The 20,183-nt window shown below is 32.5% G+C and overlaps 1 protein-coding gene across 3 annotated transcripts in view; it reads right to left on the reverse strand.

Annotated features, from left to right (window-relative positions):
* Positions 1-20,183, reverse strand: part of PHF14 (PHD finger protein 14) — a 139,306-nt gene that overhangs the window by 96,803 nt on the left and 22,320 nt on the right. For all 3 annotated transcript variants that reach the window (XM_045508460.2, XM_074367428.1, XM_010972069.3), the window contains exons 6-13: positions 16,041-16,152; positions 13,014-13,151; positions 11,224-11,370; positions 10,304-10,574; positions 9,889-9,995; positions 8,653-8,748; positions 6,691-6,794; positions 4,569-4,700 (exon numbers count right to left, since the gene is read on the reverse strand). In XM_045508460.2, coding sequence (XP_045364416.1) covers positions 4,569-4,700; positions 6,691-6,794; positions 8,653-8,748; positions 9,889-9,995; positions 10,304-10,574; positions 11,224-11,370; positions 13,014-13,151; positions 16,041-16,152 — 1,107 coding nt within the window. The remainder of the gene's footprint in view (positions 1-4,568; positions 4,701-6,690; positions 6,795-8,652; positions 8,749-9,888; positions 9,996-10,303; positions 10,575-11,223; positions 11,371-13,013; positions 13,152-16,040; positions 16,153-20,183) is intronic.

Here is a 20,183-nt window from a genome sequence, read left to right on the forward strand (position 1 = left end):
TGATGTTATTATTGTAATTGTTCTGGGGTGCCACGAACTGCACCCATATAAGATGGCAAACTTAATTAGTAAATGTGTGTATTCTGACTGCTCCACTGACTCTCCATTCCCATATCTCTCTCTCTCTCCTTGGGCCTCCTTATTCCCTGAGAAAAAAACAATGTTAAAATTAGGCCAATTAATTACCCTACAAAGGCCTGAAGTTCAAAGGTTTAAGTGAAAGGAAGAATCATACATCTCTCCCTTTAAATCAAAAGCTAGAAATGATTAAGCTTAGCGGAAGACAAATCCAGAGTCAAAACAGGCCAAAAGCTAGGCATTTTGGGCCAGTTAGCCAAGTTGTGAGTTCCTGAAGGAAATTAAAAGTGCTACTTCTGTGAACACAAAAATGATAAGGAAGTATTGCCTTACTGCTGATATGGAGAACATTTTAGTGGTCTGGGTAGAAGATAAAACCACCCACAACATTCTTTTAAGCCAAAATTGAATCCAGAACAAAGCCCTAACTCTTCAATTCTGTGACAGCTGAGAGAGGTCAGGAAGTGACAGAAGCAAAGTCTGAAGCTAGCAGAGGTTGGTTCATGAGATTTGAAAAAAGAAGCATCTCCAAAACATCACAGTGCAAGGTAAAGCAGCAAGTGCTGATGCAGAAGCTACAGCAAGCTACACAAAGATCTAGCTAGAACAATTAATCTAAACAACAAATTTTCAACGTAGATCAAAGAAGATGCCACCTAGGACTTTCATAGCTAGAGAGGAGAAGTCAATGACTGGCTTCAGTGCTTCAAAGGATAGGCTGATTCTCTTGTTAGGAGCTAATGCAGTTGGTGATTTCAAGTTGAAGGCAATGCTCAATTACCATTTTGGAAATCCTAGGACTCTCAAGAATTATGCTAAATCTACTTTGCCCATACTTTATAAAGGTAACAACAAATCGTGGATGACTACACATCTGTTTACAACATGAATATTTTAAGCCCATCACTGCTCAGAAAAAAGAGTCCACTACTCAGAAAAAAAGATTCCTTTCAAAATATTACTGCTTGTTGGCTATGCACCTGGTCACCCAAGAGCTCAGGTATATTAGAATGAGATTAATGTTATTTTCATGCCTGCTAACACAATGCAGCCCAGGATCAAGGAGTAATTTCTACTTTCAAGCCTGTTATTTAAGAAACACATTTCGTAAAGCTAGAGCTTCCATAGATAGTAATTTCTCTGATGAATCTGAGCAAAATAAATTTAAAACCTTCTGGAAAGTATTCACTATTCTAGATTCCATTAAGAAGACTCATGATTCATGGAAAGAAGTCAAAATATCAACTTTAACAGGAGTCTGGAAGAAGCTAATTCTAACACTTATGGATGACTTTAAGGGGCTCAAAACTTCAGTGAAGGAAGCAACTGCAGATGTAGTAGAAACAGCAAGAGAACAAGAATTAGAAGTGGAGCCTGAAGATGTAACTGAATTGCTGCAATCTCACAATACAACTTTAATGGATGAGTTACTTCTTATGGATAAGCACAGAGAATGGTTTCTTGAGATAGAATCTACTCCTGGTAAAGATGCTGTGAGGACTGCTGAAATGACAACAAAGGACTTAGAGTATTACATAAACTTAATTGATAAAGAAGTACAGGGTTTGAAAGGATTGACTCCAATTTTGAAAGAAGTTCTACTATTGTGAAAATGCTATTACACAACATTGTGTGGTACGGAGAAATCTTCGTGAAAGGAAGAGTCAATCATGTAGCCAATTTAACTGTTGTCTTATTTAATAGAAACTGCCAGAGCCACCTCAACCTTCAGTAACCACCATCCTGATGAGTCAGCAGCCATTAACATGAGGTAAGATCCTTAATTTTAGGGTACTTAATGTTTCCATCACCCATCTGATTAGAACATGTCTTGCATTTTCTAATTATTTAAAGAATATTGTGAAGAGTATTACTTGACAGAGAACTGAGTAATATTTATTATATCCTTATATTCTCAGAATGTACTTCCTGTTTTTTCTTTTAAGATGTAAAGAAAATAAGTAGCACAAATCCTTCTATGAAGAATTTACAGGTGTTTTTCTTTTTCCTCCTTTTTGTGTTGATAATTTGTCCTCTCCTTCTCCCATTTACCTTTTTTGTTAATTGAGATATAATTGGTATATAACATTGTATTCATTTTAGGTATACAACATAATGATTTGATATCTTTATATATCAATATATATCTTTATATATTGTGAAATAATTACCAGAGTAAGTTTAGTTGACACCCATCATCACACATAATTATAAATATTTTTAAAAACTTTTTGTTATGAGAACTTTTGTGATCTACTCTCTTAGCAACTTTTGAATATCTAATACAGTGTTGCTAACTAGAGTCCCCACACTGTACATTACATCTCAGGCTTGCATAGCATAAAGACAGCAAAAGCAAAAACAGGTAACATTCAGAAAAGCATACCAGTGGGCTCTGTAGAAATTTAAGCCAAAAACCAGGGCCCAGTCATGAGATAAGGGTCCAGTAACAGGATCTCCTTCCCTAAGAAAAAGACTGAGAACTAAGTAGAGAGTAAAGCAGAAATTAAGCAGTGGTGTGCTATCAAGTATCTGATACTTGGCTCTCTATGGGAAAAGATCTTAATTTGTAGTGTTTGCCAATTTCTATGGTATGAATACTCCTCATCATGGTCAATTTCAAGCTATTAACGTGGCATTAGAGAATGTACAAAATGGGGAAAAGATGTAGTAGAACACCATTACACAGTTTTTCAACCCCAGATATACAACAGATGAAGAGCATAGACAATAGTAAAATACTTGTGATGTGGAATTTTTTTAGTATTTATTATCTTTAATATAACTTCAAAAATAAACTGAAAATGTTAAAAAGCAAAAAGTGAAACTGCCTCCCGCATGTGAGAGACACTAAAGAAAAAATATTCTCCAAAATTAATACATTCAATTAATTGCTTAGCAAAAGTAAGCTGATTTTAGAGATCAAAAGAAATCTGAAAACCAGAAAATAGAGGATACTGAAGACTTCACTTTACTATATTAGCTTCCTTTGCTTTAAAAAGTTGCAACCAATATACAGAAACAATAAGCAGTTTAGGTCCTCTGGAGAGGCTTTCACTAAAACATCCTAAGTTATGCGCCTTCACCTGAAGTTCTTCTGGAAAACCTTACACACTGGAAAGCAGAGCTCTGCAAGCAGTAGTATTAGACAAATTCATAACCTTATTTAAGAAGAGAATGACAGAATGCCGCGACCCTGGAGACCACCAAACTGACTCTGGATATAGAAACTCACGTAGGATGGGTTTATTAACACTGCCAGCATTCTATTAAGCAACAGCAGTTTCTCTTAAATTCTGATTTCAAAAGCACATAAACATCAAAAGAAATATATGCTACTATATTTGAAAACAGGAGACCAGTATGACTTTCTCAAGACAAACTAATAAAAAAAAAAAAAAAAAAAAAGAAAAAGAAAAGAAAAGAAAAAGCAATCCTGTGAAAATGGTGAAAGAATGTAAGCTTCCCAATAAAATGAATGGAGGTAACTTTCCGAAACAAAATGATGAGGTTGGAAAACATGCTTTTAATGTGTTTGAGGAACACACACAACTTTTTGTATAGATTACCATTTAAGAATCTGAGGTTCATTCTTTTCTGAAACTAGAATCTGTATAAAATTTGTATGAAAAGAACAGTCATATTCATTCCAAAGTTTTCTATGGCCTACATTCTTCCTATATAGAATCAGTCTACTAAAATCCGAACATCTGTCTCTCCTTTGGGCTAAAATTAAGGAAAGGATATAACTAATAAATATCATAAGCTTTTATCAAACATCTGTAGTGATTCATATGCCTAAGTTAATAAAAAATACAATTCAGAAACATGTCAAATGATTTGCGAAGAATGGTTGGTTTAAATATATAACTAGCATGAATGACAACAAAACTAAAGGCTTCAGTGACACTAATTAAGAAATAAAATACCAAATTACAAATAAAAGCATGAATATACAGGCAAATTCTTGATAAATTCATTCCATTTCAAAACAAAAATAAAGCACATGGAAAAGTTTCATAATAAAGCAAAAGAAAATCATAATCATAACTAGACAGAAGTCCTGCCTTAAGAAGCCATTGCTAAGAGACCAAAATAGCCTCAATTAACTTAAAATCCATTTCTCAAAAAAAGGTACAGTTTTATTCATATAATACTATAATTATTTATGTCTGAAGTCTTCTCACCACACACAAAAGAAAATGGTAACTATATGAGGTGATGGATATGCTCATTAGATTGATTGTGGGGTTTATTTCATAATGCATAACTATGCATAATTAAATAACTCAAATCATTAAGTTGTAAACCTTAAGTATATACACAATATTTAATTGTCAATTGTATCTCAGTAAAGCCAGAAAAAATTTATAAAAATATCAACAAAAATGTGCTAAAAACTTCATTATGAAGCAATATAACACCATTTTATACTGTTGAAACTAAGAGCAAACCAGTTCTAACATCTAAATCCTTTCCATTTTACTTACCAATAACTGTTTTTGGTCTTTCTTGGCATTCTTGTAAGAGGAGGGTCCAGACATCCAAGATGGTAATGGAGTTTACAGGTATCACACAATAAAAGAAGATGCTGATCATGGTTCTTCTTACAAATTCCACAACTTTGAATAAAGGCAGTAAATAGGATTAGAATAATAATTACCATAGAGAAAAAGCTAATTTATAGCATATTTTTTTAAACTTCAAAAATTTCACCTTGATTAACTTAATATTTCTTTTACTAAAATTTTTTCACATAGCATCTCTTTTTATAATGTTGATAACTATTAGTTATAAATACTTTTGAGAATATAGAAAATAGGTTGGATGGTTCTAGTATAAATTTAAATATTGCTAGAGTCAAACCTTTCAGAGAAAGGCATATGTAATACGTGTATTCTAACATCATCTTTTCTTAATGTTAATTATCATTTAAAAGGCCATTTAACTTTAGACCACTTTTTCTCTAGAAACATAAATTACTAAACAAAAGAATTTTTCAATTTTCTACCTCTCTAGAACTACAAAAGAAGTTACTTTACAAACAAAATTCAGTTTATTTTCTACCATTAATTATAAACCTTTTAAAGAGCCTTTAACATGTAAATAAGCCACCTACATAAATGTCTCTTTACAAAATCAGACTTTGAGTTTTAGAAATAGACAATTGATATTTATTGTAAAGAATGGGAAGTTTTACTACTGTTGTTACTATTATTTTGGATTTTTGTTTGTTTTTAAGGAATCTAACTTTTCTTCAGCAAAATGGCAGCTCAGCTACTCCTGAGAGCACAAACACCATGACTTGAAAGTCTGGGATTTATTTATACTGGGAATGTGAAGAGTGAGGAGAAAGTTGTTCAGAACCTAAAAGAACCATCCATGTACTGAAACAGCAAAGATGTTCGAAGTTTTAAATAATCCTAGGAAAAAAGATCATACACATATATAACAACAATGACAATAATGACCAGTACTTGTCCTCAAAGTGGTTCCAAGTAAAAAATGAAAATCACTTAAACTGTATTCTGAAACAAAAACGAGCCATACTGATAAGAAGTCAGAAGCACCATGCTATGCCTGATGGTTCCAAATGAACCAATTTCATTTCGAAAAGCTGGACTGAGACCCTGCTATTTTTCACACAGTACACAAAGACACTAGTGAGCTCTTCCCACATTTCATGGAAGTTATTTGCTGTTACCTAAGGAGGGAGCCTCCAATCAAGAACAGAAAGTAACTCTACAGACTGCTATTGTTGCTATTGCCCCTATTTCCGAGAAAGGAAGAGGTTGTGAGGGGAATATTTATGAATTTACACAAGCACATATTCGTGTGTATGTGAATAGATACATTTGCATGTGTATGCATATATACACACATGCACGTACACAAACATACCAGCATCTTCTAAACTTTTCTCACTTAATATCCTCGGTCACATAAAAAAAGTACGATTCAAACCTATTTACTTATGGAACACAGTCTTAATAACTATGTAAAATTATTAAAATAGTAAACATTGTCAAACACTGAGCCAAAAAAATAAAGAACAAAAATATCTGGGGAAATGAAATTATTACAACTGAGCATAAAGAGAAAAAAAATGTAGAGAGATTCAAATCCAGAACTTATCTTTATTATCTACCACGGTGCAAAGGCAGTAATTCAGACTGTATTATGATACCTACCACTACCTAAAAACACATATAAAACTAAAACTCCTTCAAGTAAAACAAAACATAAATGCCCATTCATATAATATTTTTTAAAATTATTTAAGAAAATAATTATCTACATTATGTAAAGTTACTTTTCAATTCTCCAAAGAGGACTGTTTATTTCCACAGAGCTTAGGCACATATATCCCCAGTTACTCAAAGGATACAAAAAGTGATTTATCTTATCATTAAAAGAGGAACAAAAATCTCTTCTATCATTCAATCTGGAAAGTATTTTTGATGAAGATACTAATAAAATGAACTTCACATGCATTTAACTTAAATTTCAGTATAAACATAATTCATTCTCAAATATCTGAAGCATCTTGTTACTAAAAAAGCATCAGTTTAAAAATATACAATAGTAATCTGTCATAATTTCATTACTTGCCTATAAAGCACTGCTGGAAGAGTAGATGTCTTTTGTGTGCCTCCTTCTTTTTTACTTGGTTTTCTCTCCTTGGGTGCTCGCAAAATTGCCGGTATGTTCAACTTCTATTGATTTGCACAAACGCAGTTGATTTTGTTTTAAAGAAAAAAAATATAAAGCAATGTTTTCCTCCATACGCCACTCAAGTCAACTAACATGCTAGGATTGTGAGGGAGAAATGTTTTACCAGCTTTTACACTGGCAAAAAGGATTAAAATGAGCTTTTGTCTCACAGTTACTATCATTACAAGCCTATAATTACATACTTTCATCAATTTTCAGTGGAACACTAAAACATTAAGAAAATTAAACTTCCACCTTAGTTTTAAAAATGAAAGACAAGGACAAGAATTTAGGAACTTAAAAAAAATAGTACACTTGACAAAAAGAATATTGAGGCCGTTTATTTTCCTCAATATTCCAGCTACACTGGTGCTCCATAGGTTAATTAGAAAAATTATCTTATTGGACCAAACTCTCCACAAAGCAAATTAGATTCTCTTTGGGTTTCTACTAATCTGTAGTACGCTGGCTTCTCAGACAGCAACCATCCATCAAAGTCATTTCTCAGTGGCCCAGTGGGCCAGCATCTGTTCAACCAACCGGAAAAAAAGTGTCCTGCAAGCAGTACAAATGAATTCTACTTCTGCTGTGCATTTTACATTTGCACGAGAAAATGTGTGGAGCTTCCGTTACAAGTCATTTAATAAATGAAAATGTCCTTTTATAGTAGATAATGTTTTATACTTAATAGGAGATTCTTATGAGACAAACTTGCAAATTAAGTCAACAGATAATGCTAGGTTGGCAAATAAACTAATAATAGGCTTGCATTCAATATTAACTTCTCTAAATATAAAATGTAAAACACCATAATCTTCCAAAAATTCATCAACAAACTATCAATAGAAACAAACGTCAATTCTCCATAGGTGACTACTCATTCTCACCTTTTATACTGTTATTCTTTAATATTATTCTTTATAAGCCACATACACCCTGTTCACAAAAAGAAGCACCTTCAAATCAAGCATGGCACAATACATATCACTATGTATCACTCCTGAAAATAATGTGTACACAAACTGTATGATGAATTTGACCCTATATAAACCTTTAAAGCAAGTACAATGAAAAACACCTATTCTTTAAAAAGCTTCCTTCACAAATAAAACTATTTTCATAGGAAAGGACTACAGTGAGTCTTCATCATCCTTAAAAAATATAACTGAAATTATTTAGATGAATTCTTAATTTATGCATTATATACACAGTAATAAAAAAAAGCATTCAAAGAATTTCATTTGGCATTGATTCTTCTTTTCAACACTAAGAGCTTTTAATAGCCTAAAAATGTTCAAGGATAAAGTAATTATTTTTCATAACTACAATAATAGCTACTGAAGGGAAAAAACTACACTTTAACATTAAAGTTTCAAATGCCATTTTTTATATAGCTAAAAACCTAATCAATATGAAAATGAATCTTTCCAGTCTGCCTTTTAAATTTTACACTCCCTACCCACCTCCGCCAAAATGAACTAAATACAGCACAAGAACAAGACCGAAGAAATGTGGCAAGGAATCTAAAACTGCTACATTAGAGGAAAGAAGAATATGGTAGGAGTAACTCATGCTTCAAATCTTAGCTTCACCACAAATGACAGGTCAATCAGAGCAAATCAAAAAATTTTGCAAACAAGATAGCTGTTAAAATAACCAAATTAAGCTACAGGTTCTAGGTAGGCAGCTTCTAAAGCTCTAGATACATTTCAGGTAAGAATTCATTATCCCAGAGGATTAGCTGGGCCTAACCAAATAGAATTCTTCAGTTAGGGGAGTGACAGTTGTATTAGAGATCTGATCTTTGAAATCATATAGAGAACAGGAAGAGAAGGAAAAAGCAATCGGAAAGACACTAACCTGCCCTGTGATTCTGCCTAGTAAGGCCCATATTCCTTGTCCTTCATTTCGAAGTTTTCCGTTCAGGTTTTGTAGTTCCTCTAAAGATTCACATAGCTACAATGTAAATAATTCAGGTAAGTAAACCATTAAAATATGTAGTAAAATATGTGAAAATGTAATTTATAAATAAATATTCAAGTTTATCTATATTTATAATCCATAAGTGTAACACATTCAAGTCACAATACACTGAAGGATGAGGCTCTCTAGTTATTTAAAAGCAGCACCAACAAAATGGAAGCATTTTGTTTTATGTTAGCATTTTTACTAATGATAATAATGACACCTACATTTATATATTCTGTTATAGTTTACTAAATAATTTCACACACATTTCTACTAATTAATCCTTATGAGTCTATCAGGACGCACCCCCATCATTTTCCCAATGAGAAAACTAAGCATCACAAGGTTTTCATGGCTTCGCCAAAATCATAAAACGAGCAAGAATCCCAAGTCCTCTGAATCATATACCAGTACTTTTTTCACTAAAGCATGGCTAATTACTGGAAATTTACTTCCTACTAATTTTTTATTACTTAAAATATTATCTAACAGTAAGTCAATCCTGGTTTTATAAGCTTATATTACTTATTACCTAATACTTAGTCACAACTTGCTTTTATATATTTCTTTTTTTTTAATCTTCCTTACCTTTAGAATGAAGAAGTAGAATTAAAATTTAAACTGGGAGGTTTTAATCAAAAGTAACACTATAAAACAATTCAAGAAAAAAACAGTAATTCCAGAACAAGTTTCTAAGTGTTCTACAACTGACAAAGAGAAGTTCCATAGTACAGTGCTTAGGAATAAGGAACAGAGTCAGACTGCTGGGCCTTAAACCTAACTTTTTGACTTGACTACCTATGCAAGCCTGGGCAATTTACTTCCCCTGTTTACAACTCAGCTTACTCTCCTGAAAATGGGAGCAATAATCATAAACCAAATTATATAGCTGAAGTGAGAATTAAATGATTTAATATAAGCAAAAATGCTCAAAACTGTGCCTGGTACATAGAAAGTACTCAGTGTGTTAGTGATGGTAATGAAAATTATGAGGTGCCGGAGTTGTAGGCAATTTGTAAAAATTTCAGAGGAATTTCAAAATGAGACAAATAGAAATGCTATAAAATCACAAAAGAAATTATCAATAAGATGTAACATATTACGTTGTTTGTTTCATAGCCAACATACCTTATTATATTCCACATGAAGCTTTTCTTGTTCATTCTCCAATTTATCCTTTATATTCTTTTGTTCAGCCATATTTTCCTGAATTTGAATCATGCGCATATTTCTCTCTATTTAAATGAAATATCCAATTTTACTTTGGTAGAAAATAAAAGCTTATATATAAAATACACAAAGAAGCTAGCCATAGAGATGATCACATGCTTATAAACCTACATTATTTAAAACACTTAACTCTATTCATAAATATATGAACTTAGCATTTTACAACCCACAACTTACTAGGAAAATAAACATAGTTTTTACTTGATTTACGCAGCATGGTAAGTAAATTTCTAAAAGTTGACAGCATATCAAATATTTTCATCAGCAGATTGTTCTCATTAAAAATATGCATGTTATCAGTGTCTATACTGACCAAAATAATAATTCACAAAATCAGCAGTGAGGGCAGGTTGCTTATGCTTTCTCCTTCCATCCACACTAGAACTAGTATCTGAATTGTCCACTGGAAATATATCTGTACTGATCCCCATTAGCTCTGCTTTCCGCATCAGTTTACGAATGGCTGAAGCACTGCTAGTGAGTGGTCTGGGCAATTTTTCCCTTGGAACCCAGGCCTGGGGTCTGGTGGATCGAGCTAGTTCTGCTTTGGCACGATATTGTTGAAGTCGGGCATTGATCCTTGCCTATAAAAGAAATGTATACAAATTTTAAAAGATGTTAAAATAGAACATACTCCCTATGATTTTTACTTCCATACTTAGAAAAAGTAAAGATAACCAGAAATTCCTGTATCAAGGCAAATTACATCCACCCACTGTCCTTAAAGCATACTGTATAATCCTTGGGTTACAATAAACTAGGTCTATCCCTAGCAATGACTGTCCCAGTCTATGATCAGAGTTGTCAAAAATTAACATGATTAAATGGAAGTTTCTCTTCTCAACTAGTCTGCACTAATATTCATAAATTTACTTAATTTACATTAAAATATATTTTAAATGATGGGCAAACTAATCAAATCACTTGCATAAATGAACATTAGAACAGATTGAAAAAAAGATGAGGCCAACATATTGCACTGATAGAATAATTTCCTCTAAGTTACACTCTTCAATATGTTGGGAACATTTTACAAATGGCTGCTCTGTTGACTAGGTGGTGAATAATGTACTCAGCCACAAACTGTACTCACCATTTACCTTAAAGACAATGCACTTCCCGGGAAACTAACCAAATTTCATAATTATACTTCACATGCCATTGGCAAATACACGTGAGATCTGAAATCTATAACCTTGAAAGAAAACACGAGTTTTGGCATGAATCCCGTACCTGTGCTTCTGGTGATAGTTGCTTTTCTCTTTCTTGTAAAGACATTTTACAATAGGACTGTAGAGCCAAGTAGTTTTTCCTCTTCCACTTTCTGTCTAACCTATCCGCATGTTGCTTACAATAAGCAAAAAATGGATCTGCTATATCCTATATCAAAAAACGGGAGGGGGGGAAGTAAACATTTTTACTCCAAAAGGTTATAAAAAAAAATCTAACCATAAGAGATATTATTTCCTTTCTAAAAAATCTCCTATGGTGTTGGTTATTCCTAAAATAAATCACAAAAGTAATTTTTATACATAATGATTAAAAACTGCTGCTTTAGAAACTTAACACTGTATATGAACTTCAAATTAACAATTTTTTTCTTTAAAAGGCCTTGTGGATTTAAAAATACTGAAATCAAATCTTAGGTATAATATAGTTATACTTGTTACCTAAAGAAATAACCACTGTTTAAAACTTACAGGATTTTAACAATCTTAAGTAGAAATCATCATTAAATATTAAAGTTATTCATGTATACACAGATTAATATTACAAAACAACAATATATCCAGAAAATACAGAACCAGCCAACACAGGTAAGTGGGGCATTTCTAACAGACTAGCAATGTACAGACAGATTCAACTCGGGACAAATTTTACCAGATTATCTTTTTTATTTGTTTCCTGTCTTTGAAATAAATGGAATAAGATAAAAGCAACATAATAAACATATTTTTACATGACACTGAAAGATACCCAATAAAAGAAGGAATATAATAAGAGAGGCTTAGATATTACCATAAACCAATCCCAAATATACAGTAAGAAATACGGAACACTCAATTACCTGGCTATATAAAGAGCTTAAAGAATCAACAAAACTTGGTCTCAGGACTCAACAGTACTAAAAAACTCAAGTTTCCAAAGATCTTATAAGTTATGTTTATAGATAAGTCACACCATACTGAAAGTTAAAAGAGAAATTTTTATATTCATTATTTTACAATAATAAGCTCACTCACTACATGTTAACAAAAAACATTTTTATGACAAATACTATAATTTACACACAAAAAAAGTAGTGAGAAAATGGCACTGTTTTACATTTCTTTCTGCAAATCTCTTTAATATCTAAATAGCTGACATAAAAGAAGATAGCTGGATTCTCAAAACTGTTTCCACATTCAAATGTATATTGTTATGTTATATAATCTCCAGAAATCTCCACTATTACTTGTGAGAAAATTAAGAGTAAAACAAGTATATACGATTTCACATTGTTATGAAGACAGTTTTAACATCACAGACTCCTTGAAAGAATATTAAGGAGTTCCCAAAACACACTTTGAAAACAACTGATTGCTTAATCTAAAGCCAATTAACCCATTAGGAAAATTACAGAATTTAAAATAATTGTAAAGAGATGGAAATGCAGATACTCAAGACAGGACAATGATTTTATTTAAAGAGTAACAGAGCAAGGTTATTACTCAAATATAATCTCAGATTCTCATTTTAATATGCTGACATAATAATGCTTTAAAACACCCTGAATTATGTTTAATTTTCTCTATCAGATTTCACTATAAAAAATTTAACATTTGCAAATGTCTGACTAGCTTTAAGACTGAAAAAACTCACATATACTGTTTATTCTTAAAGTTTTAGACCAGTGATCTAGACAAAGACTTTAAGAATAAACTTGTAAGTTTACTTTATGATGCATACCTGTTGCAGGATATAATGGAATCATGCTGAGTCTTAGGAACATACTCATCAACTATGGATTTGATAAAACCTACCTCTTCTGCTGCTGCCTCTGAAAGCAGACCTTCCTTCTGAGCACAGGTTACGTGGAAATAGGCTCTGCACATTCCTGCATCACAGCTAATGCAAACTCCAGTTCTAGCAAAACGAGGGTCTTCACAGAAGCTACACTCCTACAATGTAGTAATAAGAAGTCTCAGAGTAAAATATTTCCAGAATAAAAACTGCATTCTCATACAAAGCATCTATAAAATACAAACAGTAAACTACAGTACATCAAAAAAAACGGTAACTGTAGGCAAACCAAGAGTTTTTATGAAAAAAGTAATTCTCTGTATAGTTCTAATAAACCAAAATTCCACTGATATAATAATAATGATGATGATAATTAATATTATTCAAGGGCTTACCATATGCTAGGCACTATTCTAAGCACTTTACATATATTAATATATGAAATCATTTGACACTCTATTCCACACTAATATGTATAAAAGGTACCATAATTATTCCCATTTTACACATAAGAAAACTGAAGTAAAGGCAAGTTAGGAAATCTGCTCAAAACAGCAAAAAATACCTGGAATGCAGTCTTCAAACCAGGGCAATCTTACTTTAAAGTCCATGCTCTTAACCATTAAGCTATACTGATTCAAACAACATGATACTACTTGGAAAAATTAAAGAAAATAAGTAAGAAGCCAGAGAAAATTCACCAAAAGATCTAAGCATTGCAACGGAAGATATTATGCATTTTTAAAATACTTTTAAGTCAACAATTTGGTGAAATTGGTAGCAATACACATTATAGCCAATTAAATCTTCTCTATAAAAAGGGGAAAACTGTGAAACTAAAAGCATAAGCTGTTGAAATTACCCCAAATGCCAACCCCACCATTTAATTTTTTTTCCTTTTAACTAAACCTAAGAGAGGAAAAAAAAAAAAACCCCAGTCTCAAAATATATACTACTCTGGTAACAGGAATCTTCACAAAAGAAAAACTTGCTACATTGTGAAAGACTGCCAGGAGACAATTAAGGCAGAACTGTTTAGTAAATGTATTCTAAGTAAATTAAAGGTGAGAGAAACATATAAAAAGAAAAATTAAGAAGTTTCAATAGACATTAAAAATATCATTTTAATATTGTAACAGTGACTACCTACTTTGTAGATAGCACCAAACTGATATATCAGCAATGAACAAAAACAGCAAGAACAGGATTCTGGGTACAGATGTGAAAACATTCCCAAATCCTTATACTCTGCTGCTTAGGTAAGGGTCTTTTCCCACCAACAGCAGAATGTGTACAGTATAAAATACCAGCAAATAGTAATCTAAACATGAAACCAAAAAAAATTGAGAAAAAGAGAGAAAGAATGAGACAGAGAGGAGGAGAGAGGGAGGGAAGGAGAGAAAGAAATGGAGAAATTAAACTATTTAAAGGATGTCAATACCATGAACAGAACCAAACCTTTTAGGGTAGTTCCTTGAATGAGTAATTTAAGGTAATATGATGAAATTGGGCAAGGGATTTCAGAGTGAATACAAGGAAAAAATTTCTAACAATGAAGTCTTATAAGACTATAGAACAATCCAACAAAGAACAAAGAATCTTCCTCAATTGCCTGAATCATTCAAGATGCTAGGGAACTAATAAGCAACTGAGAACACAGGGTAGAAAGTAATCAGGATTAGGAAATGGATAGACAATGTGGTCTAGAGAGCTGTCCCAGATACAATTCACAGCACTGTGTTTGATTTTGCAGATGAGCTAGAGATAATGCAATTTTTTTACTCCATTTCCCAGTAATACTTCAAAACAAAAGCAGGTGATAATGTAAAAAATCCACTGACAATTATACATTTAATGATTCTTTGGTCCAGAGGTCACTGCTGGCCTCAGTTATATGAAGTAATATCTGGTTACTGATTTTTAAATTGCTTTTAGTAGATTTATATTTATGGTAATAATATGTGCCTACTGAAAATGATACAAGCAAGTCCGTTATAGGCTCTGTGCTTGTAAATTATGAAGCTGCTATCAAAAAGTAACTTCCACTTCCAACAGCAGTGGACTATGTAATCTGTATTGATCCTACTCAACTAGAAAATGTGATCAAATGATTATTTAACTATCGCTTAAAGGCATTAAAGAAGTAACATAAAAGTGTAGAATTACCTTAGGACCAGGAAAGCAAGCTCAATACTAGGGCATAAAGGCTTTAGCTAATTCTGGAGAGGGAAGCTATGACTAACTGAACTAAAGCACAAAAGTACTGGAGGGCAGAGGGTGAGGGATGGGGGTGGTGGTTAGAGTCCAAGGAGGATATTCTAGATAAAATAGCAGTAACTGTCAAATTTTAAAATTTGCAATATCAGAATTTTCCAACAATCTATAAGTTCCCCACCCCACCTTTAATATGTTACTGATGCCTTTCAAGGAAAGAGCGTGTATCAGTGCCTAGTTAGTTCTAGTATTTCAAAGATGTCTGCAATAATTACATATTTAAGTTTTAATTAATAAGTGGATAATTTTATCACTTATAATCCTAAACCTCAGTAATAGTTAAAAACAAATTTATAAACTATGGAGGCTGAGAATCATTTGCTAGGCAGGTTATGTAGTCATAAAGATAAAATGGGTCCTTGAAATCTGAGTAAAATAATGGATGGTTCCTATACTCTTTTCATAGTTTTGATAAATTCCACTTCAAAAGTAAAGTCAAAAATTAGGTTCACATTTGATCCAACTGGTTAAAGATTAGGATTTGGTCTGAGGACTCATGCAGTAGGCAGCGTGCTATATGCCAAGGAAATAGCAGTGGTATCAACTACCACTTTACCCCACGGATTACACTAAACTACAAATAGGAAGAATTTATACATTATTGGCTTTCTCGGAAAATTACTATCAATATTAAATGATTTAGTGCTAACTGCTCTCCAATATCATAATTAGTAATAAGCATTTCTGAAGTCAACAATAATATTCGTAAAAAGTCATCTAAACTAACAAGTAAAAACTTTCCCTTTTAGTCAATCAAAAATACTTTGTCTCACCTTGGCACCATATTTGGAATAGTTCATTTCTGTTAGTGTTACCGGTCGTAACTTGTCAATATCTCCAAAGGCTACTCCAGGAACATACAGCGCACAAACAATGTGAACCCATCTATAAGGGGAAAAGATGATTTTGCTATCAAACCTTCTGATAAAATGCCCACATGGAAAATAAACATAAAATATGTGCCATCTCAACTACTGCAAGAATTTTATGGTGAGACCTCAAAATCTCAGACACACAACTAAAGAATATGGAACACTTATAGAGTATCATTAAGCTACACAAAAAGGGACTGTAATAAGCATGACTTTTCCAGCAGCTTAGCCAAAGCTCAGAACTAACAACTGTAATTGTCTACCACTTAAAATTCACTGCACTTTGCACTTATCTGTTATTCTTAAATATTTGCACAAAACCACTACTCAAATGAAACATCACTTTTCATATGCATGGAAAGGTATTCACATTCGTTATTTTAAGCACTCTGACAATTAAGGATCCTAATTTAAGAACTGTGAAGTTTCTCTGCATAAGTAACATAAAACTACTCTTTCTTGTTTCTTTTTTTCTAAAAGTTGCTGGATAATTCTTAAGCACATTATTTTAAAACAATTTTTGGTGTGCATCTTAACTTTCTTCCCAGGTTAAAATTGATTGCTAGAAGACTGTACAGAACAGTTGTAATAATTTATAAAGTCATATTTCATTCAACTCATCTGTTCATCATACAACCTATGTACTAAAACATAGGTGCCCCAAATACAAATATTTTTTAAAGTCTGGATGATGCTACAACACTAAACAAAGAATGTTCAGAGTTTCAGTAAACTAAAAAGAAAAAATAAATGGGAGTTGATTCTAATTCCATCTTTTAAAAACTGCTCTGAACCTTTTTTAATACGTTAGGTATCCTTTCTGTTTGCTTACAACCAAAATATGGATCACTGGATTTTTAAATTTAAACAGATCTGTATCACTTCTGCAAGAAAGAGGGTAAAAATGAGATAGCAAATCTCTTTTAACCTTATAAATATATTAACAAATTCTGCTTCATCACAGCTTTAGAGGCTAGGATGGCTACACGGTTCTGTCTTATGATGGATGCACTGTGAGTTTTAAAGAAATAAGACCAAGAACCTTTTTATACAGTTACTGGGGGAAATAGTTACAAATCTTTAAAAACTATCTCTTTTACTGGAAAGAAAATCCAAGGTTTTGAGATTTTCTTGATAAAATGTTTTAACCCAGTCTTTCAAATGCATCCTGTGGACTTCAATATAAAGATACACATCTTCAACAAGCAGCTGCTTTCTCAATTTAACTCTCGCAGCTTTTTCATGCTCCACTGGTGTATTAAATGCCACTGTACCCTATTGGAGTTTATCTTTGATAAACCCAACAGCTGGCTGCTTGCTTCATACTGACCTTAAAATGTTTTAGTACAAGTCACACAAGCACTACAGATTTAAACTGCCATTTCAGTGTGATTGGCACACAAGTGTATCATTTCCCCCAACCACTCATGTGAGGATGCCAACTTGAGTCTTCATTAAAATACATACTAACAGCTGAGACAATTTTGCTCCTTTTTAATACCTGCTGTATATAGTTTTTTATTCATTTGTTTAGCTGCACATACTTTAGAACCTTGTAATTAAGACAAATTGAGAAATCAAAAAGGAATAATCTTCCTTGTTACTTTACCATCCATTTTGCTTGAAGCTATGATGACAGATGTTGTTTAGGGAAAGGAGCAGAAAAACCACCAAAAAACAAAGAGTCAGAATGGTCATTCTAGCATTGACATTATTAATAGATTCTTTTAAATTCCCATATTTTAATAAAGCAAACAAAGTAGAAAGATACTTCTCAAAAAACTCATTTCAGAATGGAAACTATATTCATCAAATTTGATTTTTGAACGCTTTGTATATGTAATACCTTTAAGACATTAAAAATTTCACTTCCAAGATGTTAGTTTCATTCCTTCATTTAATTAATTACTAAGCATCTACTAGGAACACAGCACCATAAAGAGAGTTTGGAAGTTATAATGATATATGTAAAATGCTTGCAGCATACAGTATGGCACACTATAATTACAGTATATCTAATATTTCCCATAATCATGTTTAAAAACCCACTAAGACACGATAAAATACTCTCCCTAAGAAATGAAATAAAAATGTAATGATAAGAATGTACTGACAGTCTTCTCACATTAAATCACATGATTTTCTATCATAGAACTTGTGGCTCCCAACAGGAATAGGTGGTGAGGCGGATGGGTGGGTCTAATTAGTTCATATAATAGAAATCAATTTCAAAATCTTTTTTATTCTTTCCATACATTGTTCTTTCTTTTCTCCCTATTTTACATTTGAAGTTAGAATATTAAATAGCTTGTCAAAACTTCTTGGGGTTTTTTTGGGGTTTTTTTTTTTTGCCTTGATTCAAGCTAGTATTACATCCTTCAAACTGTATCAAGACCTGTAATTTCCATAGTAGCCTACAGGTGAGTATGGACATCAACACAATGTTCAAATAGTATAAAGAAATTTGCTAGGCTGTGCCATCAAGGGAGGTGTCTATATATATGTAAGATACACAGGAGTCAATACAAATATCTTTCAGTAAAACTAAATGGTTAAAGAGCCTCTTCCTTATTGATTCAGAAACAACTTTACAAATTATTTTGAGAATTACATATTAGTATGTATTATGCATTAATGTGATGAGACAGCTAGTATAGTAGTTTTTCAATAAAAATTGCAAATTATTGACAAAAAAAATTATTGACAAGAAATGCTCTTCCATAAAAGGAAGTTCTGTGTTTTCCAAAGCTGCCATACTTATTCATCACAATTTATCACCATAAATTGCAACTCTCAGGACTAGAGTTACCAGAAAAAACTTACGCAGCTGTTATTCTATGACTACCTTACATAAGTAAAATAATACTGGCAATAAAAAAGCGCTAGTAGTAGCAGTAGCAGCAGCAGGAGAACTAAGGAGACACTTATTAAACACTTACTATGTTCTAGAAACTACACTGTTTACAGAAATCATTTAATACTCTCAAAAGTGCTAAGTAACTAAGGCATAAAAAGGTTAAATCACTTGCAAAATCAGTCAGTAAGAAAAGACCAGAATCCAAATACAGGCAGTTCAACTTGAGAGCACACACTTTTAATCTTGTACTAAATTCCCTAATTCTAGGCCAAAGTCAGTCCAAACATAAAATAATGCCCATGTCTATGATACAGACCATATACTCATGTCACTACATCAAATCATTTATTATATATTTATTCTATTTTGGGGATGGGCAATGAGGAAGAAGAAGTAAGATCTTGTCATTTTTCTTAGACATCAGCTCATAGCGTTCTCCAAGATTCCATGGTAAACTCTATGCTTTCCCAGCAATCTTATATGGCAATACTTCTCAAAGGCCTATCCACAAAGTGAGGCAAAAATGAGAAAAACAAGAAAAATATTTTTTACTTTATTAAAGTAAAATTTACTAAATTTAAAAGATCATCCTTTATGTTGGAATAAAACATATCCTACCTTTTTCAAAATGTTAAAATATGAGAAACGATGTTGATAATTTGTTTAGGTTATTTTGTTGTTCTTACTAAAATATTAAATGTTTAATAAAAACACTGAAATATCCTTATGTGCCAAAATAAAAAATTGAGCACCCTCTCTTACGTGGGGGAGGAGGGCTAAGTAGTGATTCATAAAATAAAAAAGGTTAGGAACTACACTTACATATCATCATCATCCATTCCAGCTGGTAGTATCCTGAGAAAAAAATGTGAAAGATGCCAACACTATTATGATGACAACTGCTCAAAAGTGATAATAAAGATGAGCGTGAATGTCGTGAAAAGAACAGAGGTCTTTGTGTCAATTACCAATTTATTGCCTCTCAGTTACAAATCCATCCTTCAATATCTGCTTTGCAATAACGGACATAATCCCTTCAGCATTTCTCCTTTACAGTGAGCATTATACTAAGCTGTTTCAGTAGAGAGTGGTAGAAGCCGCTGTAAGAGGAAGGGGCTTCTCAGCAGGATGAGATGAGGACATCCACCACTGCTCTGCCCCAGCCATATACATCGTCCCTCAGTTAC

This window comes from Camelus bactrianus, chromosome 7 (genome assembly GCF_048773025.1).
Source record: "Camelus bactrianus isolate YW-2024 breed Bactrian camel chromosome 7, ASM4877302v1, whole genome shotgun sequence".
In the NCBI taxonomy this organism is placed as follows: Eukaryota; Metazoa; Chordata; class Mammalia; order Artiodactyla; family Camelidae; genus Camelus; species Camelus bactrianus.